General features: G+C 49.5%; 1 protein-coding gene across 2 annotated transcripts; it reads left to right on the top strand.

Annotated features, from left to right (window-relative positions):
• On the top strand, positions 1-21,507 carry LOC103632462 (FRIGIDA-like protein 3). 2 transcript variants are annotated; one of them, XR_004851443.1, is made up of 5 exons: positions 134-406; positions 759-1,790; positions 5,199-5,368; positions 19,309-19,906; positions 20,683-21,507. XR_004851443.1 is itself a non-coding variant. In XM_008654272.4 (4 exons), exons 2-4 carry the CDS (start codon positions 770-772, stop codon positions 21,094-21,096), a joined length of 1,605 nt encoding a protein of 534 aa, XP_008652494.1. In that variant the 5' UTR covers positions 1-406; positions 759-769; the 3' UTR covers positions 21,097-21,507. The 2 variants fall into 2 exon arrangements, 1 of the variants encoding a protein (XP_008652494.1); XM_008654272.4 differs by lacking the exon at positions 19,309-19,906 and having other exon boundaries at positions 1-406.
• Positions 21,508-23,210: the final 1,703 nt, after the last annotated feature.

The following is a 23,210-nucleotide window of genomic DNA, read 5'->3' as shown; positions in this document are numbered from 1 at the left end:
TTTGAGGACTTTGGAAAGAAGATAGTTCTAACCTAGGTTTGGATAATTCGTTTTGCTACGGTATAAAAACCCATAATCCAAAATTTACAAAATGCAAAATCAAAACCGCGACACTGAACACTAAACTTTGGTTCGGCTTTTAATATTTTGGTTTGATTTTTCCATTTTGGTGAAAAAAATTGTCCAGCCCTATCTGCTCGCCCCGGGGCCCGGGCAAACACTCCCAGCCTGCCGCTCCCCACATTCCCGTTCCGCTCACAGCGGAAAAGGAAGCCGGCTAGGGTTTCATCTTCCTTTCCCCTCCTCTCTTTCATCGACGACCGCTGGCCACCCCCTCGATCTCTTGACCCGGAGGCGAGGACGGGGGCCAGCAGCGGCCGCCAGCGCCTGCCCGTCTTGTTATAGGGTGAGTGCCCGATTTTGCTCTCAGTCTCAGATCCAGTCATTTTCCTTCCCATTTATTAGTATTTGGGTAGCCTCGTGGTGGGGTAGAAACCTTGATTAGTTTGGTCCATCGAGAATCCAATTTTCTCGAGTGGGAGCTGACCTTCATTCCCATCCGCGTTTTTACATCTTTCTGTGGAAATCTAGGAACGCCTTGTAGATGCTTGCGTGTAGTGCTGTGTGCCTGTGTTCTTGAAATAAAAGTAGTTGCTTTGTGAGGGCTTTCAGATGTTTGATTTAATTGGAGAAATTGATATGATTTGTAAGGTTGTGAGTGTTTTCTTCTTTCGGACGTGCTGTCTTCTTTCTTGCAGGAGCGTTCGCCATGTCTGAAATGGAGTCTGTCGCGGCTCTTATGGACTCGACAAGCTCCAAGATACAACAGCTTCAGGAGGCATTCGCTGAGCTTGAGAGCCAGAGCGCTTTCTGCATGAACTTCAAGTGGAAGCAGCTTGAAGACCACTTTCGTGGTCTTGAACAATCCCTCAAGAAAAAGTTTGACGAGCTAAAAGAGCAGGAGAAGGAGTTCCAGGAGACTGTCGCAAAATCAGAGCAGATGCTGGAGCAGCGGGAGGCAGCTGTTGTGGCCAAGGAACTGACCTCTTTGGAGAGGTTGCAGGAGAAGAGGGAAGCTGCATTAGCTATGATCTTTAGCAAGTCCAGGCTTTCCTTACCTGTTCCTTCCATCAACCCAATGAACAAGGCACTGGATAATCTTGGTGTCAAGTGGCCTAAACCGGCTTCTGAGGAGAGTGTGCACTTGCAAGTTGATAATGCTGCAGTGAGGCCTCGTTCTGAGCTTGTTGCACTCTGTGAGGAAATGAATGTGAACGGGCTTCATAAGTTCATATCCGACAACAGGAAGAACTTGGCAGCCATCCGCGAGGAAATTCCTAGTGCACTGAAGAAAACATCTCATCCTTATGGCCTGGTGTTGGATTCCCTGGAAGACTTTTATTCTGGAGATAATCTTGTATTAGATGGAAAAAAGGATGGTGACCTTCTGGGTGTTAGAAGGACATGTTTGATGTTGATGGAGTCACTTGGACAACTGCACTCTAATGATATAACTTGTTCTTCTTTGGAGAGGCACATGCTTACAACTAATATCATAGAGCGAGCAAAGACGATTGCATTTAAGTGGAAGTCCAAGTTAGATAATCTTGACATTGATGCTAGCAATGGGAACTGTCTTGAAGCTCATGCGTTTCTTCAACTCCTGGCAACCTTTGGTATTTCTGCTGAATTCAATGAAGATGACTTGTGCAAATTGCTTCCATATGTCAGTCGTCGTCGTCAGACACCTGAACTTTGTCGATTGCTTGGGTTGTCGCAGAAAATGCCAGGTCAGTGCTGTGGTGGACTAATGGTTTATCTATCTCAAACAACATTGAACATCTGTGAAAAACCTGTATTCTTTCAGCTTATTAAAATGCTTGACAAATATTCATAGGACATGTTTTTGCACTTATGTTACTTTGGTGGCTGTCAATTTCTATGTAGTTTTTACTTTCTTGTTTGCTTGTTAGTGGATGTTGTGAATAGTTGTTAGAAGGAAGGGGGCAAGATCCCCCCGCTTCCCCACAAAAAAAGTGCATTACAATTCACGTATTTTCAATATAGGAAATATAATTTCACTTCTGCCTGCTAAACTTAGTTAACGATGCTAGTCTTTTCAACAACAACAACAAAGCCTTTTTGTCCCAAGCAAGTTGGGGTAGGCTAGAGTTAAAACACAACAAAAACCACAAGTCAAGGTTTAGGCACATGTGTTGGAGAATGGAATGGTTTGATTGTATTGCATAGAGGTGGTGGTTACATATAGACACAGAACCCTAACCCTAATGAGTCGATAGCTCAACAGTGGTGCCCCCCACAGTCTTGTAAGTAGAGGGATTCTAACTCTCATCAAGAGGATGACACTATGAGTTGGGGCAATTTTCTGTTTATTTCCTCAAACACTACACAATGCCATACCCTTAGAGGGGTTGGGGACACATATTTATAGCCCTAGGGGCTGCACTACCACACCTTCTCACACACACTACACAACAGGATTGTCCTCTAGATGCTAAAGAGACTACAGAGGACAGTCAAAAAGCGACTGCTGTCCTCTAGATGCTAAAGCGACTACAGAGGACAGTCAAAAAGCGACTGTTGTCCTCTAGATGCTAAAGAGACTACAGAGGACAGTCAAAAAGCGACTGCTGTCCTCTAGATGCTAAAAGACTACATAGGACAGTCAAAAGCAGGCTGTCCTCTAGATGCTCAAGACTTATTCCATCAAGTCTAACATCCCCCTGCAGTCGCAACGAAGCACCGCACACGATGATACTGGAGTAAAAGCCGAAGGTAGGAGCCGACGGGTTGATATCCCCCTGCAGTCGCAGCGTCGTGAGGGTGCGAATGCTGCGGTTGGAGTAGAGACCGGTGTGGACTTTGAGAAGATGATAGCCCCTGGATGCCGAGGTAGTCGAAGTCGAGGTGGTTGTGGTCGGGAGACACGCAGCAATAGCCTGTTCTTTGGGAGGGGTCGACGTTCGAGCGTCAACGGTCGGCGGGGCAACACAACAAAAGAGCACCAGCAGACCGACCTTCTTGCTTCTTTGATTGTCCGGATGTCGAGGAGGCCTGCCAGGGAGGCCGACGGTAGCGCACGCGTCTGCGCCGGTCATGGTGGCCTCGTCCGCGACAGAATAGCAGGGTAGCGGCGGATCCGGCCCGGAAGGCCATGTCAGAGACAGAGGACACTATCATTCAAGAATTGGGAATCTCCCTTCACGCTCTTACAGACATAGAGGTTGCTGATACTCTGAAACTGCACATCTCCATCAATGGTGTTCCCTTGATCGCTCTGGTAGACTCCGGATCAACACATTCTTTCATCCGTGACGCAGTAGTCTCAAGTCTTGGGTTGAACATGACTCCAACAGTGGGCATATTGGTCAAAGTTGCTAATGGGGACAAGGTTATGAGTGGAGGAATCTGTTCCAGTACTCTAATCATCATCGGCAATGAAGATTTCAAGACTACATGCTACTCTCTACCCCTGGATGGCTTTGATGTAGTGCTAGGGGTAGAATGGTTATGTTCATTAGGCCCATTGTCTGCAACTATGACAAGCTCACTATGGCGTTTTGGCGGGATGGACGGTTGGTGCACTGGACTGGCATCGGGGGTGCTGCACCTTGCTGCTCCTCCATTGACAGTGCACACCAGCTGCTCGAGGCATTGTTGGCGTCTTTTTCCAGCCTCTTTAATGAACCTCAGGGCCTTCCTCCACCATGACACCATGATCATCGCATCAAGCTACTTCCAGGTACAGGACCAGTAGCAGTCCGACCTTATCGCTATCCCGGCGTCATGGCCTATGGCGTCGAGCAAAGGGTCCAAAAACGACATTAAGTCATCCAAATGTCCAATCATTTTTTTGAAAAAGTGTTAAATTGCAAAAAATTCGGGCAAAATGTATATGGCTCTTGATATTGATAGTGTAGTACTGTAGTGTGCATTTCCTGCAACATTGAAAAAATAACTAAATATACAGAACACAAATTAGGTGAATTTTGTGGTCAGCTGTATAAAATTAAAACAATGAATGAAGTCAAGAACCTCCTGAATAAAACATTCTCTGGATTATAGCATCCTGTTTATGTTTATCCATGGTCTAATTTTTTCTAGTGGTGACATTTCTGCTCTGTGCTTCCTCATTGACCATGCTTGATGAGTCAACACTACCAGGAGGTCTGGAAGAACTTAGCAGCGCATGACAATGACACCTTCCATTTTATTTTTGTGTCAGCCCTAGCTTAAGCTTTGAGTTGAGAAGAATACATATTGTCACCTTACGGCCTCATGATATAGATTGATTCCCTGATGACTGATTTTCACCGCTCTGGCTCTAGTGTAACTAGTTATTCTGAACTTACATCTCCACTTCACATTATTGTTATCAGATCGTATGTTCGGGGCTAGTTGTAAGACCACTGATCAAATGACTAATCACGATTAAGCGTCCATTGTGGTCGATTAGCGGTGGAAAAACAGCACCTGCTGCTCCTCCCCTCCTCTTCACAGCAATATATACACACACAAACAGGAACACTATAAACCTAATTTGCCAGCTCAGGGTTGACCAATCCACCATACAAATTTCTTGGGCTCACCCAACTAGTCGTCCAGATGGCCTGATCGGACAAATAATCATGATTAGTCATCTATTAGTCGGACATCTAGTTTTCTGCAAGGAATCAAGGGGCCAAGCCAAATCGTGGAGGAGCAGCATTCTTGCGTCGGTACGAGGGGAGTTCTTGAATCAAGCTAGAGAGACCAGAGAAGCAATGGTGTTGACCTGCAGGTGCAGTTGAATAAGGGGAGAGTGTAATGAGGTGTGGGGACCAGGGTTGTCCATGGAGGAGGGGTTGCTTGTCAAGCTGGTCATGTTGCTGAAGTTTCTATTAATAAAATTACTTTTTTTGGGGCTTTAATTATTCGAAAGTTCATAGATCTGTGTTGGCACCATATTGGTGTCCAATGCAGCATCTGACAAAGTGAAGTGTGAGTGCATCATAGTTCTTAACAATGTATTCACCATGGGTTTTTTCATGTTGTTAGGATTTCCCTTTTTCTTCTATTTTTCCTTTTTTTCTCTGTGATTTTACCCTTCTATATTTTATTTTGTTTTATTTTTCACAAATTAGAATATTTTCTCCTTGAAGAATAAGTGATTTATTAATGCATATTCTTGAAATCAGGTGTCATTGAAGTTCTGGTGGAAAGTGGAAGACCTATTGATGCAATTAATTTGGCTTATGTGTTTGAGCTTACTGAACAATTTGAACCAGTACACCTTCTTAAAGCATATCTAAGGGATGTTAAGAAAATGTCACACGCCAGGAATGTCAAAACTTCTCCTGGAGCACAGGTACATTTGTCATTTTAGTTTGAATTTTGTAATGTTTTTTTGTAGAATTTTAAAAACTGCCCCTGTACATAACAAAATGATTACTCTTCAAAACCTGTGAAAAATTTGTTAGGAAGCCCCCTTCTTGAGAAGTCTAATAAGGTATTTTGCTCATTGGCATAATGGACTGTAGCATACTATGATTTTTCCCTGCTCAGCCTTAATTTTGAGTATTTCTCATCAATGATTTCAAGTCGTCTGGTCGTTTGGTTGTCCTCACCAATCAACCAGGCGATTAGGGCGACGACCTGGACGACCAGTCGGACCTGGTCGCCCCTAATCGTTCGTCTAGTCGTCCCATGTATATCCAGGGCGTATATTATATATATGTATAGAGTTTAGACAGTACTCAGTAGTCAGTACAGGCAATCAGCCAGTCACCAATCAGGCCACGAGTCCACAACACAAGTATAGTAGAAGTAGATCCGGAGACTGGAGAGTGTTTCAATTGGAATTAAAACTACAGACTGCAGTACTAAAATACTAAATTACCAATACTGGAAACTGGAGTTACTGGACAGTGGACAATTGAAACTAGAATACTGGATAGTGTTTGTTTGTTTGTTGGAACTGGAATCAACGAAGAGACCAATCCAAGTCTAACAGGAATGCAAGAGTGTAACAGGAATACAAGATACAGGAACATGAGGGAAGCAACAGAAGGGATCAGTAGTTGTAGTTCGATATAGGACTACAGGTACAAACTTTCAGACAAATTGCTCATGCTGGAGATAGACAAATGGAGGATGAAACGAATCAACCGCCAAGGAAGATGAGCAGATGAGGAGAGTCCGTCGCCAGGGACAGGGAAGATCAGAAAAGCCAGCCGCCAGGGAAGCCAGCTGCTACGTTAGGGTTAAGGGTTTTCAGGGGTTGCTGTTTCATATGCTCTGTAGCTAGGCCAAAAGTCTGCAGGCCATAGCCCAATTAAAAGTAAATGGCCGGCTGGTCGCTGGTTGTGTGCTTCTCCAAGTCGGGCGATTAATCGCGTCTAGGCACCGACTAGTCGGGCGCCGTGACGACCAGTGGAACTAATCTAGTCGCTGTGCGTAATTGAGGCTTCTAGGCCGACCAAACTGATTAATCGTGATTAATCAGACAACTTGAAATCATTGCTTCTCATGCTGTTATTAATTATTTTGTCTAGAAACAGGCTAGAATAGTTGCTTCCTTTCTTTGGGAATGTTTTTCAATATTTTTGTTAGGCTACTGTTAGGGTTTTAGGGCTAGTCCCTATGTAATTACTTGCATACCCTCAGTGTAATGGGCTTGGCCCAATTACTCAGCTTATATATATGCAATCCCAACCCTAGTTAGAGTTAGGGTTAGGTTTTCCCACATGGTATAGAGCTAGGTTATTTTTTCTCTCCCTAGCCGCTGGCTGTCCTCTGCTCTCCAGCCGTCGGCACCTCCCTGCTCACCCAGCCGCCAACTTCAACAGCGCCGTCGGCGCCCAGCAGCGCCCGTCGTCGGAGCCCCCAGCCCTTTAGCGGCCCGTCGTCGGCCCCTGCAGTCGCCGACCCCCATGGCGCGTCTCACCCAGCTAGCTCGCTGCCGGCACGGACGCCACCACCGGCCCAGGCGCGGACGCCGCTGCTGGCCTGGTTGCCACTGACGTCCTGGGCGTGGCCCTGTTCCTCACCTCCGCGTCCCTCTCTGGCGCGGATTCGGCCAGCCCTACCATTGCTGCCGGTCCTCACGCCGCCGTCGTCGACGTCTCCGCCGGCCAACGCCTCCTCCCCGACTAGCACTTTCTCCCCGGTGCCTCTCAGAAGTGTGGCTGGCGTTCCCCATCGGGTTTTCTCGCTCTCGTCGCTCCCACATGGACCGACGTCGCCGCCTCCTCCACCAGCTTCCTCCGTGTTGCTTGCGGCTATCGCCACCATCCAGCGCCGCCGTCGCTGCCTCCCAGGAGCGCGAGCGCGCCATGACCCTCGCGTTGGAGCAAGAGTGCGCCATGGGCGCCGCCTTGACCACTCATATGGCCGCTGCGTAGCGCCTCCTCCTTGGTTGCACTCCCACCCCTTCGCCAGTGGCCCCTGAGACTCCCCATGCCTCCGGGCTCGACGTCGACACCATCACCTCCCTCCACGCTCATGCCGCCGAGTTCACAACATTCGGTCCCTGGTGTTCGTTGTGTTGGGCCCGACGTCCTCCCACTACCCGCGTTGGCGCGCTCAGGTGATCCTCACGCTTCGGCGGTTCGCCCTCGCCGACCACGTCCTCGATGACCCCGTCGCCCCGCTATCCCCATCGTGGTTCTAGATGGACAGTGTGGTCCTCTCGTGGCTCAACGACACCATCACCGTCGAGCTACAGGATATTGTCCGCGACCAGGCGGACACCGCTCGCCAGCGATGACTCGCTCTCGAGGGGCAGTTCCTCGGGAACCGGGAGGCTCGGCAGTCCACCTCGGTGCCCAGTTCTACCTATTCTCTCAGGGGGATCTCTCCGTAGGTGAGTACTGCCGCCAGATGAAGAGCATGGCAGACTCTCCACGACCTCGGCGAGCCCATCGCCGATCGTACCGTGGCGCTGAACCTTCTGCGTGCCTCAGACCCTACTACGGCCACCTGAAGTCTCTCATCAAGAGGATCGTGCTCTTCCCCAACTTCCACGTTGTCTGTAACGAGCTTCTCCTCGAGGAGCTCACCATGGAGACTGAGGCACCCGCTCTCGCCCCGGCCCTCTACAGTGCTCCTCTGGCGGTTAGGCTCCTCGCCCTTTGTCGACCAGGGCTCCTACCCGACCCTCTCCCCGCTGTCCCTGCGGACCCTTGTCCGGCTCCCATCGTCGACAGAGGTCGTCGTCCCCACAAGGGTGGCCACAAGAGTGGCGGCTCCACCCGGGGTGGTCTTTCCGGTCGGGGTGGTGGCTAGGCGTGACCGTCGTTCTACAACCCCTGGACCGGGACCATCATGTGGCCGGGCCAGGCCCCGGCTGCCTCCTTGCCTCGTCGGCTCGTCCTCCTACGCTGGCCCTCTTGACAGCGCCCCCTACGGTGTGCCCCTGACGACTCCGGCTCCGCCCTAGCTCCCGCCTCTAGGACCCCCACCCCGATATCTTGGTCCTCGCTGGCTGGAGGATGGGACTCAACTTCCTTCGTCGCCGCCTTTAGCACCATGGCGATGACACCACCCCCTCCGACTGGGTGGTCGACTCCGGTGCGTCCTACCACACCACCTCCACTGCGGGCATGCTATCTCGCTCTCATCCCCCTCATTCCTCCCATCCCTCCTCGATCGTCATTGGGAACGACTCCACTCTACCGGTCACCTCAGTAGGTGTCTTGGTCCTCCCATCCCTCCGCAGTGACATGCACACGCTTGATGGCGTTCGCAGCCTCTCCCTTGCTGCCAAGGACCATCACCCACATGTAGCGGGAGAGGTCGTCGACGAGCAACAAGAAGTAGCGTCGTCCTCATGGTGTGGCTGGTGTCACCGGGCCACACAAGTCCCCATGCACGAGCTCGAGCCTCTGTTTGGCTCGGAAGCTCGATTGCTGGGGAAAGGGGAGCCGTCTCTACTTTGTCAACACACAGACATCGCAGAATTGCTCCACATGGTCAAGGCACGGCAGGCCTCGTACCATCTCCTTGGCACTGAACCGCTTCAGGGCCTCGAAGTTAAGATGCCCGAAGTGCTCGTGCCACTGCCATGCATCGTCCTCCCGACGAGCAGCAAGGCAGCAAGGTTGTGTCACCTTCACATTGAGGATGTAAAGCCGATTTGGACTCTTGCGTAGCTTGGCAAGAAGGCGACGAGAGGGGTCCTAGATCCTCATGACTCCTTGCTCGACCTCCACGCGCGAACTGTTCTCATCCAGCTGTCCCAAGCTAATGATAGAGTTCCTCAACGCAGGGATGTAGTAGACTCCGGTGAGCAGCCTATGCTTTCCAGACGCGGCGGTGAATACGATTGAGCCAACACCCTTGATCTCTACGCCGGAGGCGTCCCCAAACTTGACAAAACCTCGGACGCTAGAGTCGAGCGCGGTGAAGAACTCCCGTCGGCTGATCATGTGATGAGTGGCGCCGGTGTCGAGGCACCATCCTTCGATCATGTCGTTGCTGGAGCCGTCGCTGAGGAAAGCGCGTGCTTTCGACTCATCAAGGTGGAGGAGTGCCGCTGCGCCCGGTGCCGCTGGAGGTAGCTCGATGCTTTCGTGTGCTAGGAGCAGAGCCTCTGTCTCCGCCTGTGCGACGTTGGCCTGGCCGTGTCGTGGCTGCCGACATTCCCTGGCCCAGTGGCCAAGCTTGCCACAGTTGTGACAGTCGTTATCTCGTGTCGGCTTCTTGTTGCCGACTAGGGATGAAAACGGTCGGAAACGGTATTTATTGGGTAATCAGTGTTTTAGTCATTTTTCTTTGATTGCGAATAAATAGGATATAGAATCTACAATACAAATTTGTATTCTTGTTTTTAACATCCAGCTTGTAAAGATTAATAAAAGGTAAACCTCAAATTCATCCTATATTTTCTCAAATAATAGATATAAACTTCGGTATGGATTCAGAAACAAATTCGGTAATTTTTTCAACGTTTGGTGTTGTAGGGAGCAAATAATACATAAAACAATTTGTGTAATATTTTATTCATATTTGTACAAATGTGCTTGATAACATAAGAAAAATCAACATTAAATTTTATGCATATCTATTTTAAAATATTAAATTTGTTCTAACCGTTCGAATTACCGCTTTCATCCCTATTGCCGACGGCGCCGCCTTGGGCGCCTCCGCGGGCACCACCCTCAGCTTGTCCTCGCGCCCTGACCTGGGCTCTTCCGCGCGCCTTGCGCGGCTTGCCGCGTTTGCGGCCCTGCGTCGAGGACTCCCCCTTCTTGTCACCCTGGCAGGCCTCCCATTGCTCCCTAGTGAGATGTAGCTTCCCGCCGATGGTGATAGGCCTACAGAGGGCCTGTGGTTCGTCGCCGTCGATGACCTTGAGACGACCATTCGCTTCTTCGATCGTCATCGTGGAGAGCTCTAACAAAGACTCGATTGAGCGAGCGATCTGCTTATACTTCTCGGGGATGCAAGAGAAGAGCTTCTCGACGGCTTTCTCCTCATCATAGGTGTCGTCGCCGAAATGCACCATCTTCTACAACAGAGTGTTGAGGCGAAGAGCAAAGTCATCAACATCCTCACCTGCCTTGAAGGCCAGGTTCTCCCACTCCTTGCGAAGTGCCTGCGGTGTGGTCTTGCAGGCACGATCGCTACCGATGCGGGTCGCAGCGATGGCGTCCCAGGCTTCCTTGGCTGTTCGCTTCTGGGAAAGTGAAAACTGCATCTCGGGCGGGACTGCAGCAATGAGGGCATCTAGCGCCCGTCGATCCTCGTAGTAGTCGACGTCGCCGTACTGAACTGCTTCTCGCATGTGGCGAACTTGGAGCCGTACCCTCATCACCGCGACCCACTCAACGTAGTTGGTCTTGGTGAGGGTAGGCCACCCACCGCCGGGACCGATGTCCCTGACAACGGCCTGGACCCCCACAGTGACCATGGTACCGATCCGGGAGGGAGAGCTGCGCTGCCTGTAGAGGTCGCGATCTCCGTCGACCTGGCCGCCGCCATTGGAAGCATCGTCGGCGCGTCCGCGCCCATCAAGGCTGCTGCCACGCGCGCCCCCATGGGGGTGCGCGACTGCCCATTGTGCCGCCTGCTCTTGCGCTGCCTCCCTTGCCAGCCTGAGCTCGTCGTTGGTGTTGCCGTCGCCGGAAACAGAGCTGCCGGCGCTACTGCCGCGCAGAGCCTCGAGCTCTGCCGCCGCCACACGGCTAGCATCCGCCGTCTCCGCTGCTTCTACTTTCGCTCTCGCTGCTGCCAGTTCCGCAGCCGCTAGTTGTGCTGCCTCGCCGCTGTCGCTGCAGCTGCCGCCGCGTTCTTGTGCAGCGGCGACCTCGGTTTCCTGCTGGCGCCGCGCACTCGAAGTGATCGAGCGTAGAGACATGGTGTGCTAGCGAGGGGTCGCTGCGTGTGGAAGAGGCTTTCTCAGATGAAAGGCTGCTCGTTTGAGCAGGGGAGGAAGGAATAGTTGGAGCTCTTGCTTTCGACTGAGTATAGGGAGAGGCACGGGAAGGAGATGAGCAAGAGATGTTTAGGATGCAAGATAACTTGGCTCTGATACCAATTGTAAGCAAAGGGACTCTTACTCTCATCGACAGGTTGACACTATGAGTTGGGGCGTTTTTTTGTTTATTTTCTCAAACACTACACAATGTCATACCCATCTAAGGGTTGGGATACATATTTATAGTCCAAGGGGCTGCAGCATATGCTTCCTAGAGATGCGAATATGCTGTCCTACAAACTGCACTAACCACTAGGTGCTGTTGTACTCTAGTCAAAAGAAAATTGTAGCAAGCTGCTGTCCTCCAAAAACTAAAAAATGGAAAAGGAAATGCCTACAGCCCGCTGTCTTTGCAGTCAAAAGACTGATGTTGCTGTTGTCCTACAACAGAGATGCTGTGCGGACTGTCCTCCACACCACAAAAATAGAGATGCTGTCCTCCACACGAAGACCACATGACTTATTCCATCATCCTCCCCACCCGTTCTGGACTCCACCTCCACCAATTGGCATCGTCGTCTTGGCCATCCAGCACCTGGCGTCATGACTAAGCTCACCAGTAGTTTAGACATTTTATGTAGTAGGGGACATTTTGAGGGCCTTTGTCATGCTTGTCAACTAGACCGACATACTCGTCTCCCGTTTACTACTACTACTACTACTCGGGCTGAGCAGACTTTTGATCTAGTTCATTGTGATCTCTGGACTTCTCCTGTACTCAGTCTTTCCGGATATAAATACTACTTGGTGATTTTGGATGATTTTTCTCACTTTCTTTGGACTTTTCCGCTTTGGCTGAAGTCCGACACGTTCGGCACCCACACCTACTTCTTCGCCTGGGTCTCCACTTAGTTCGGTCGTCCAGTTCGTGCCCTTTAGTGTGATAATGGCCGCGAGTTCGACAACAACGCCTCTCGCTCCTCCCTCTCCCATGGCGTTCAGTTGCGTCTCTCGTGCCCTTACTCCTCTCCCCAGAATGGCCGTGCCGAACGCATCATTCGCACCACCACCAACATGATCCGCCGCCTCCTCTTTCAGGCGTCTCTCTCTGCTAGCTACTAGGTAGAGGCCCTGAACACTACTTCTACACATCTCCTCAACCGCCTCCCCTCGAAGGCGGTGAGACACCCCAATCCCCACTTTGCCCTTTATGGCACAACCCCCTCCTATGAATACCTTCGTGTGTTCGGCTGTGCCTGCTATCCCAACACTTCCACCACCACTCTCCACAAGCTATCTCTCCGCTCCACTCGCTGCCTTTTCCTCGGTTACTCCCCTGACCACACGGGGTACTGCTGTCTTGACCTCCTCTCCCACCGCATCCTCATCTCTCGTCACGTTTTTGACGAAGATGTGTTTGCCCTTGCTAGCTCCTCACCACCCACAAATCTCGACTCTCCTTGAGTCTGATCCGATTCCCCCTCCACTCTGGTCGCTCTCGACCACCCTCCCCCGGCTCAGACGCCACCACTTGCGCGTCTACTCGCACCACATGCGGCCTAGACACCCTGCCTTGCGTCGGTACCCACGCCACACGTGGCTCCGACGCCTCCGCTAACGCCTCTATCCTCACCTCTCGCGGCCTCGATGCCCTTCGCTCGCGTCTCTTCTCGCGTCACGTGTGGCCCCGTCGACCCCGCCCGCGCCACGCGTGGCCCCGTCGACACCGCCCGCGCCACGCGCGACCTCGTCAACGAGCGCGGCTCGCTTTGTCGACCCTGCCCTCGTCTACCACCGTCGTGAACAGGCCGCGCCCTCGGCTCCCGTCGACCTGCCTGCTCGTTCTCGCACCGAGCCTCTGGTGTACCACTCGGTCGCCATCCACCGTGACCCCGGTCATGTCCACCCCATGGTGACTCGTTGCCCCGTCGGCGTTTTTCGCCCCCGTCGATTGGTTGATACTGACGACCAATGCTCCTTCGGACGCCTCCCCTGTTCCCTCCGTTAGCGCCGCCGTCGCCGATCCCCATTGGTGTCGCGGCATGGAGGAGTACGCGACCTTGCTATCCAACCACACTTGGCCACGACCACCAGACACCAATGTGGTTACCAACAAGTCGATTTTCCGACATAAGCTATCCTCGGATGGCTCACTCGACCGCTACAAGGCCTGTTGGGTCCTTCGGGGCTTCACCCAGCACCCCGATGTGGACTTTGGCACCGTTAACTTCGCCACCGTTCGGACTGTTCTCTCCCTCGCCCTCTCGGGACTGGGTGATCCATCAACTCGACATCAAGAATGCCTTCCTCCACGACACTCTGACTGGCACAGTCTACTGCAGCCAGTCCACCGATTTTGTTGACCCGCTGGTCTGGACCTGGTGTACTGGCTGAACCGCTCCCTGTACGGCCTCAATCAGGTGCCGCGGGCCTGGTACAGTCGCTTCGTCTCCTACTTGGCCTCCCTCGGCATTGTCGAGGCCAAGTCGGATACGTCCCTGTTCATCTACCGACGTGGCGATGACACCATCTTCCTCTTACTCTACGTCGACGACATCGTGCTCACGACGTCCATTATCGACCTTCTTCAGTGCACGGTCGCCGCCCTTCAACGGAGTTCGCGATGGACCTAGGACTTCACCACTTCCTCGGCATCACCGCCGAACGATGGTCCTAGGGGCTCTTCCTGCACCAACGCCAGTATGCTCTCGACATCTTGGAGCGGGATGGCATGTCCGATGCAAGCCTTGCTCGACGCCTGTCGACACTCAGGCGAAGCTCTCTGATGATGACGGGCCCCCAGTCGACGACGCGACAGCCTACCGGAGCCTCACCGACGCGCTACAGTATCTAACCTTCTCCAGGCTAGACATCGCCTACGCCGTCCGGCAGGTGTGCCTTCACATGCACACCAACGAGAGTCTCATCTCACTGTTCTTAAGCGGATCCCTCCGCTACATCCACGACTTCATCGACTACGGACTTCACCCGCCGAGAGCCTCATATCACCGTTCTTAAGCGGATCCTTCGCTACCTCCATAGCTCCATTCGACTATGGGCTTCTACTTCGACCCTCCCCGACGTCGGAGCTCGTTGTCTACAACGACGCTGACTGGGCTTGTTGTCCCGACACGCGTCGGTTCACTTCTGGTTATGTCGTGTTCCTGGGCGCCAACCTCGTCTCCTGGGCTGCTAAGCGGCAGCTTGTCGTCTCCCGCTCCAGTGCAGAGGCCAAGTACCGCGCCGTGGCCAACGGCGTAGTTGAGGCCTTGTAGTTGCGTCAACTTCTCCAGGAGCTTCCCAGCCCCCTCCAACGCGTCACCCTCGTCTACTCCGACAACGTCAGCGCGGTCTACCTCTCCACCAATCCTGTGCAACATCAACGCACGAAGCAAGTGGATATCGACCTACACTACGTCCGCGGGCGTGTCGCCGCCGGTGATGTTTGGGTTCTCAGCGTCCCTACCGCGCTGCAGGTCGCCGGCATTTTCACTAAGGGGCCGCCGTCGAGTGCTTTCATCGAGTTTCGATCCAGTCTCAACATCTATACAAGATAGAGTTGAGACTGCAGGGGGTGTTAGACTACTGTTAGGGTTTCAGGGCTAGTCCCTGTGTAAATACTTGCATACCCTTAGTGTAATAGGCTTGGCCCAGTTACTCAGCTTGAATATATGCACTCCCAACCCTAGTTAGGGTTAGGGTTTCCCACGATTTTTTAGAGGCAATGATGTGTTTATTTCCTCCTTTATATGTTGTAAGTTGAAACTAGCTCCACACAATTTTGGAATCATTCAATTCTTGAAGCACCTACAGTACTGAAAGCATGTTCAGCTTATCGCAATTTGTTTCTCATCTTACATAGCTCCGCCTATGGTAATGAAAGCATGTTCAGCTTATCTCAGTTTGTTTCTCATCTTATCACTCTTGAATACTAGTCCTTTTTATGTTTTGGTTAGATGTAAGAAGTCTCAACAACATCACCAACATCAACATAGCCTTATAGTCCCAAGCAAGTTGGGGTTGGCTAGAGTTGAAACCCAACAAGAAGTCACCAAAAAGAGAGAGAAATGGGAGGGGAAAAAGCTTTTGAGAGCACTAAAAGGGAAAATGCCTAATCACGGTTCATGCACGTGGATAGCTTCTTTCCAAGCACTTCTATCCAAACACAACTCCTTTGGGATATTCCATTCCTTCAAGTCCCTTTTGATTGCTTTCTTCCATGTCAAGTTTGGTCGCCCTCTACCTCTCTTCACATTATTGTCCCGTCTTATGATGCCTCTGTGCACCGACGCCTCTGGTGGTCACCGGTGGACATGCTCAAACCATCTCAACTGGTGTTGAATAAGCTTTTCTTCAATTGGCGCTACTCCTAGCCGATCGCGTATGTCATCGTTTCTCACCCGGTCCAATCTTGTGTGCTCACATATCCAACGCAACATACACATCTCTGTGACACTTAGTTGTTGGATATACCGTCTCTTAGTAGGCCAACACTCAGCCCCATATAACATAATAGGCCTAATCGCCGTCCTGTAGAACTTGCCTTTCAACTTCTGTTGCACTCTCTTGTCACACAGGATTCCCGATGCTTGACGCCATTTCATCCACTCCGCTTTGATCCTATGGCTAACATCTGCATCAATATCACCATCTCTCTGTAGCATCGATCCCAAATAACGGAAGGTGTCCTTTGGTATTCGATGACATCCATTCTCACTAATTGTAGTACCAAAGTCACATCTTATATACTCGGTTTTGGTCTTGCTAATTCTAAATCCTTTTGGCTCTAGGATCTGACGCCATAACTCTAACTTTCTATTTACTCCTTCCTGGCTTTCATCTACATATATCAATAGAGAAGGATGAGTTCAAACATGAAATCTTGGCTCTTGCAAGGCACCAGGTCCTTGCCTCGTTTTTCGCAAAGGCTTTACTGAGTGGAATGCTGCTGTTGAAAAATGAAAAATCATAGCATTGCGTCCCTTCTAGAGCTTCCATACCACCAGGATTGCCAACAACCAAATGACTTAGGCATGCTCTCAGCGTTTAAATGGACACAGATTGAAAAGAAGCCCAGCATGACGGTCAGGGAACCCTCCCTCAGTCCAAGTCCTATTTGCAGACCAAACTAAGTTAGCTGTATTGACTCTGCAAGCAAGTGTACAACTGATTCACCTCTAACTCAGTGTCTACCGATCCACAAACTGTGCCATGTAAGCTGATTTTGTCAAATATTTACCATTGGTGTTGAACATCCAATAGATACCCACTGTGCAGAACCGAATGGACACAGATTGGAAGGAAGCCCAGCCTGAAGGGTCAGGGAACTGTCCCTCGGTCCAAGTTCTCACTGCAGATCAAACTAATTGGCTGTATTGATTATGTGCAACCAAGTGTACCACTGATTCATCTCTAGCTGAGTGTCTATCGATCCCTGAAACTGTGCCATGTAAGCTGATTTTATCAAATATTCACCATTGGAGTTTAAAATCCAATAGATATGATCAGCTGTGCTGACATTGAGGTGTACATGCTGAAGATGGCTGTATTTATAATGTTCTACAGTGCCTGTTGTATCGTTTTGTTCTTTTTGCTTGCCGAAAAGAATTTGGCCGGAGCTGTCTTTTGGTGATGCACCATCCAGCCATGCTGAATGCCAAAAAAGAGCCATGACGCCATCCTCAAGTGTAATTTTTGTTGCTGCATTGAAGAGTTGCTGATCAGTTGCATCACAGGTACATCCATTCCTACCCAGAGTTTGCTTTTTCAGAGTGCCAAGCATGCCACAGCCAATGTAGGCAAAATGGTCTTGGGAACCTGCAGAGGTCAAGGATACCCACACCTCCTGAGCTGGGTAGGACGGTTACAACGATTATAATTTACCTTGTATTTGCCACCTGAAATGGATGAGCCCTGACCCATAAGAAGCGACGACTTTTACAGTACAGTTCTTTGAGGACCTCCATGAGAGGGTTGAGAGCAGTTAGAAAATAGATAGGCTGAGGAGATTCAACAAGAGTAATGTGTCCTTCATGGTTGAGGAGTCTACCTTGCCAATGTGCTAGGCAGCCTGCTGCTTTATCTAGTGGTTGGCAGTGTACTTTCTTCAAGCGTCTGAGAGTGAGGGGCAAACCAAGATCTTTGAAAGGGCAGCCTGAAGTCTGCAAGAACTCCTGAACTTCAATGTTACTACATCTGGTTGGCATGATCAAACTGTTGTTAAGGTTGGTTACCTGGCCAAAGCGGTGAATGATTTCCTTGAATGCAGCAACATCACTTGCCGTTGGTGATAATACGACGGGTGCATCGTCAGCGTAAAGGAGGTTTGCAGCCTTGTCTGTCGGCCCCCGAGCTTTGTTAGTAACTTAGTATACCTCGCTCGGTGGCATGTTCAAAAATGGTTAGAAATGGATCAACGGTCAAAACAAATTGGAACGGCGACTCGGGTTGCCCTGTCGTAAGCCTAGGCCTCAACCTGCTGCATATTTTGTTTCTTTTTTTTTCCCGCAGGAGAACTGCACATCATTTTATTAAAAGAAGTACACCAAAGAGCACCCCCCCCCCTCAAAAAAAAAAGAATTCACACACAAACTTTGCCCTATGGCAACTCAAGTAACATCAACGGCCATGATTTAACATGGATTAGATGGTGACAAAAAAACTTCTAATCACCTATATCATCCCGGGCAGTGAGCATGGTTAAGCCTTTCGACCCAGTCATGCTCCAATGGCACAATTCATCCCCAGCCATGCCTAAAGCTGTTGGCAGGTGAGGGGCTTTTACATTGAACACACAATCATTTCTATGCTTCCATTTGGTCCAAGCTCCTAGAATAATTAGGGAATTCAGACCTTTCCTGTGCGCAGTATTTACTGACTTTAGAAATTTCACAAGGCTGGGCAGAGAGTGCAGGCAGTCCCATTCACTGAAGGAGGAAGTACCAAAATTGCCTTGCAAAGACACAATTAACGAGCATATGATTGATGGATTCTTCCTATTGATCATAAACACACAGGTCTAAATGAGGAAGATTCCTCTTGGCCGGATGGGCTGCTGTCCAACAGCAATTATGTGCCACCCAGCCACATAAAAAAGTAGCATTTGCTAGGCACCCAGGTCTTCCAAATATCCTCGCAAGGCCCAAAGGGAGTGGAACCTTGAAAAGTGGCTTCATATGCCGACTTAGTTGAATACCTCCCTGAGTTTGTAAGGCGCCAAAATGTTTGTCTGGGACTCTTGCTGCAGCTGCATACCCTCTATATTTTGATTCAAGCTTTTGTTCATTTCAACTGTTCTCTAATTCTGTCTTTAATTATAAGATGGTTAATCTCTACTACCTATTAAGACGGTAAGGGGTAGGCTGCCCCATTCCGTGTTCTGCCATTCCCATTCCGTCCTCACTGCAAAGCCCATTCCCATTCCCAGCTGTCTGTCTTTCTCATTCCCCCTCCCACAAAGCTTATTCCCATTCCCACGTGCATCCCACGCCTAGCTAAAATTAAATTAAAAAAACAGGCTCCAAGGGGATTCGAACCCGCGACCTCTCAAATAAATGTGTTTGTAGCTACCACTACACCACATATGTGTCCACTACACCACATATGTGTTTATGTCTACATCTATTATAGTAAAAACATATAATACATCTCTCTCGAAGCCCACCTGCTACCCTTGCACAATGTGTAGTAGTAGATAAGTATCACTGAGATTATTAAATTATATTTTTGGATTGAGGGAGTAGTATTTAAAGAAGAGCCTTGCATGCAATTTCTTTTGTTTGAATAATGTTTTCAACTTAAATACTTTTTTTGCATGTGTAACATTTATTCTCCATAATATTTTTCCATGGATCTAACTTATAAATCATTTTCATAAACCAATGCCAAAGATGAATCCATGTTTCTTACTTGGAAACCCCGAACAAACACCACTAGCACGAGGCGCTCGCGTTGGCGTCGCTCACCGACGACGAGAAGAAACTTAGCGACTGCCAGTTCGAACTCTGGAAGCAGTCCTACATGGCCCATGCGCCGCTGTGTACGGCAAGCTCCGGCGCAGCCGCCGCTTGGACGTGGTCCAGAGCGGCTGCACCGCGCTGTCCATCGTCAAACATGGGGACCTCATGGTCGTCGCCAATGTCGACGACTCTCGGGTTGTTCTGGGCATCGCAACCTACGACGACGCCATCACGCCGTCTAGCTCATCATCCACCTGAAGCCTAACCTGCCACGTAAGTCGCTACTGACCGACCATGAATTCTTGTGCGCTGGAATGATGACCATTGTTGTTGTTGTGTGAGTGTCCTCGAACAAGATGTATGTAGAGGAGTAGCACATCCGGTGGTGCAACGACCAGGTGTACTACCTCGCTGATGAGCCCGGGTGCACTTCATTTGGCAGTCCAGCCAAGAGTGATCGGTACTCACCATATCGCGCGCGTTCGACGACTATTATATCAAGGATTGTGGCGTCATCTCGACACCGGAGGTGAGCAGAGGTGGACCGACAACAATGACCACTCGCCATCGTCGGGGTACCTTTTGTGCCGGCCTGCCTTTAATTCTCTTCGCAAACACACACTTGCATTTTTTTGTTTAAGCAAGCGTGTATGGTGGTGCGTGCCTGATGACTAACGATGTACGACGGAACTTCTACCGGCAGGTGTGGCACGTGCTCTCCAATAATGAGACCATGCAAATCATGACATATATCGAAGTCTGCATGATACTGATGGTTGCAATGTAGTAGTGAAACAACTAAATTAAAATAACAAAATTTATGTATGGCTAGGATCACAAATGGATTATGAAATATTTTCTTATAACAATATAAGACACATTTTGTATATAAGTTATCATGGTATTATATGTTCCCGTTGCAACGCACGGGTACTGACCTAGTTAATTCTGAAGTGATTTGGCATTGAACCTTGCTATCACAGTGCTTCAGTTAGGTTGTGGAGAAGTAATATACGAGATTGCTGAGTGCTAGCCTAGCTTGCTTTCAATTGATTAGTAGTTTGCTAGCTGTTCTTGCAATATTTTATCCTGTACCATAATTAGCTGTGGCAGTTCATGTTACCTTTTTGTTCTCTTTTCTGTGTGGCTGTGCGCATATGGATGTTTGACATATACTCTCTCCGTTCTTTTTTATTTGTCACGTTTTAGTTCAAAAATGAACTAGCGAGCGACAAATATTCAAGAATGGAGGTAGTAATACATAGTATTTACTGTTAAACTGTTGATGCTCACTTTTGTTTTCAGAATGAGATGAATGAACGTGAGTTATCTGCGCTGAAATCTGTCATTAAGTGCATTGAAGAGCACAAACTTGAGCAGCAGTACCCTGTGGATCCACTTCAGAAAAGGGTTTTGCAGCTAGAGAAAGCAAAGGCAGACAAGAGGATGGCTGTTGAAGCAGCAAAGCCGCAGTCCAAGAGGCCTCGTGCCAATGGATCGGCCTTTGCAACCCGTGCTACAGGCTTTGCTGACAAGAGCTTCTACTCAGCAACCCCAGAGAGGCATCCATTCAATCCTTGCGAGAGGCAGTTTGTGTATGGCGCTGAGGTTCATCTTCCTCCCATGATGACCTCAGCGTCTTACACGATGCAACCTGCCCATGGACCTTATTACGGTAATGGCTACCCAGTTCAGTACCAGGTCTCGTATATCCACTAATGGAGACAGCCAGGTGCAGGTGCTCTTTCCTAACAATCTAGCTTAACCTGCTGCTCTTTGCTGTAGTCGTATCAGTTACTCTGCAAGTTTCCCTAGCTGGAAATATTTGGACCACTCAATGTGTGTGCTCTGAGTGGCTGTTGTGGTAATTTTATGCCCTAATGACATGACATAAATTACTCCTAATATTTAGCTATCGATGAATCTCCCAATGTACTTCATTCGGCTTGTGAAATGCCTGTCACTGAAGAAGCGCCCAGGGGCATGAAAATATCATGTCGTCATGGACGCCTGCCAAACTGTCAGTTGCATCCTGACTGGTTGTTGTTTTTAGTTTGGTGTATCTTTTATGCCCAAGTATATTTGCTGAGTTATCATCTTCAGTTTGCCGATTCTAATTGGTTTGTACTCCCTCTTTTTTCTAAATTATAAGATACTTTGATTTTTTTGATTTATAGTTTTCTCTACGTATTTAGATATAAACTATGTGATGTACATTGTGTCTGGATACATAATAAATTAATTTATCTACAAAAACCAAAACGAATGGAGCAATAGCTTTTTAAGCCACCTTTAACTTGAGCCAAAGCCACTCGACACTGCTGCAGCTGCGATGCGAAGCCGTGGTCAAACACATACATGCAATGCGAAGGCATGGTGAAAACCCCCATACATGGGTGGGTTTCCATGATTATTCTCCAATCACACAGTATAACCTTGAAACGAACGAAGAAAAAGGCCAGATCACTATGCAGCCGTACAAGATCGTCACTGTAAGCCTGCAAATTGCACACCGATTGCTCTGCATAGGTTCCGAGTTTCGACCTGCCGACCTCAATAACGTGCACGAAGTAGATGTCGTCGAGCTGGTCATTTGTGTTTACCGAGTGTAAATATAAGAGTAGAATAACAAACACGGCCACACAAGAGACACAAGGATATACTGAGAACTGGTTTTTTCATGTATGTATTCAGCTGTTAAGATTACAATATATGATAATGTTCTCTCTCTTCTATTAAAATTGGAGTCCCTTTCCGACACTGTCACACCCAGTTTCGGGGGCAAAACCGAATGCATAGCATATGTGTGCCAGGATCTATTTTTTACACGTGTTGACGTCACAAGTGTAATATATCAAAATACAATGCAATAAAGACGTAAAAAGGAGTAGAGTAACTTTATTACATCATCCAGATCATAGTATCTTAAACAAGTATCATTATCAAAGTACGATGGAATTAAACATGGACTCTCTTCCACAGGAAGGTGACTGACGCATCGTTAGACTCAAAATTCATCAACGTCATCTACAAAGTCTTCGTCATTACCCTCTGTCGGGGAGAGAATTCTCCGGCCGGGTGGCGGAGTGCACCCGCTCTAAATCCTAAGATGAGGAAGGGGCTTAAACGTTTTGCCTGTCCTGCTAAGCGAACATCAAGCACATGAACACGCGAGAGTTTAGAGTGGTTCAGGCCGCCGAAGCGTAATACCCTACTCCACTGTATGTTGGATTGCCGTGGAAGCATGAGAATTGAGAGTCTAAGTTCGGTCCAAGTGAGCTTGTGTTGTAACGTTGCATGCCTCCCCTTTTTATAGCTAAGGGGGGCATACACAAAGGTACTGAGCCCTGACATGTGGGCCCAGGAACATAAAAGATGTAGCACTTGGAGCCACAAATGTTCGCTGCTGGAGCAATCTTCTTGCGCCCTGACATCCGAGATCTGCGTAGTATCGGCGTGCAGGGGAAGCTTCTCATATAAGGGATGATGAGCACAGTGCGCCGTGCGGCACGGGCGCACTGTTTGATAATGGACTGGACAGGTGCGCCGTCTGCAGGATGGACCTGGCGCCGCCTGCCAGCGGAGTGGACAGGACGCATTAAATGCTGAGGGGGCACATCGCCTGTCAGCAAGGTGGGCAGGCGGCGTGTCCTTTCCGCAATAAATGCAGAGACCGTGCGGCCTTACGTCAGGCTCCGCCCGCTGGCTCATGTCACGGGCGACAAGCCACGCTGCAGCAGCGGGTCTCCGCCTGAGCGGGGAGCGCAAGCGCACATGATAAGGCCTGGACACGTGTCAGCACCGGACCCTTGCTCATGCCAGGGTCTCCCCTG

The sequence above is a fragment of the Zea mays genome, chromosome 7 (genome assembly GCF_902167145.1).
Source record: "Zea mays cultivar B73 chromosome 7, Zm-B73-REFERENCE-NAM-5.0, whole genome shotgun sequence".
Lineage (NCBI taxonomy): Eukaryota > Viridiplantae > Streptophyta > Magnoliopsida > Poales > Poaceae > Zea > Zea mays.
This window is presented reverse-complemented; position numbering and strand designations above follow the sequence as displayed.

What these genes read in the sequence shown, in the direction of transcription:
- LOC103632462 (XM_008654272.4), top strand. Translation starts at nt 770, where the DNA reads ATGTCTGAAATGGAGTCTGTCGCGGCTCTTATGGACTCGACAAGCTCC. An exon ending in GTTGTCGCAGAAAATGCCAG is followed by an intron (nt 1,791 to 5,198) that starts GTCAGTGCTGTG and finishes TCTTGAAATCAG; the next exon opens with GTGTCATTGAAGTTCTGGTG. An exon ending in AAACTTCTCCTGGAGCACAG is followed by an intron (nt 5,369 to 20,682) that starts GTACATTTGTCA and finishes TTTTGTTTTCAG; the next exon opens with AATGAGATGAATGAACGTGA.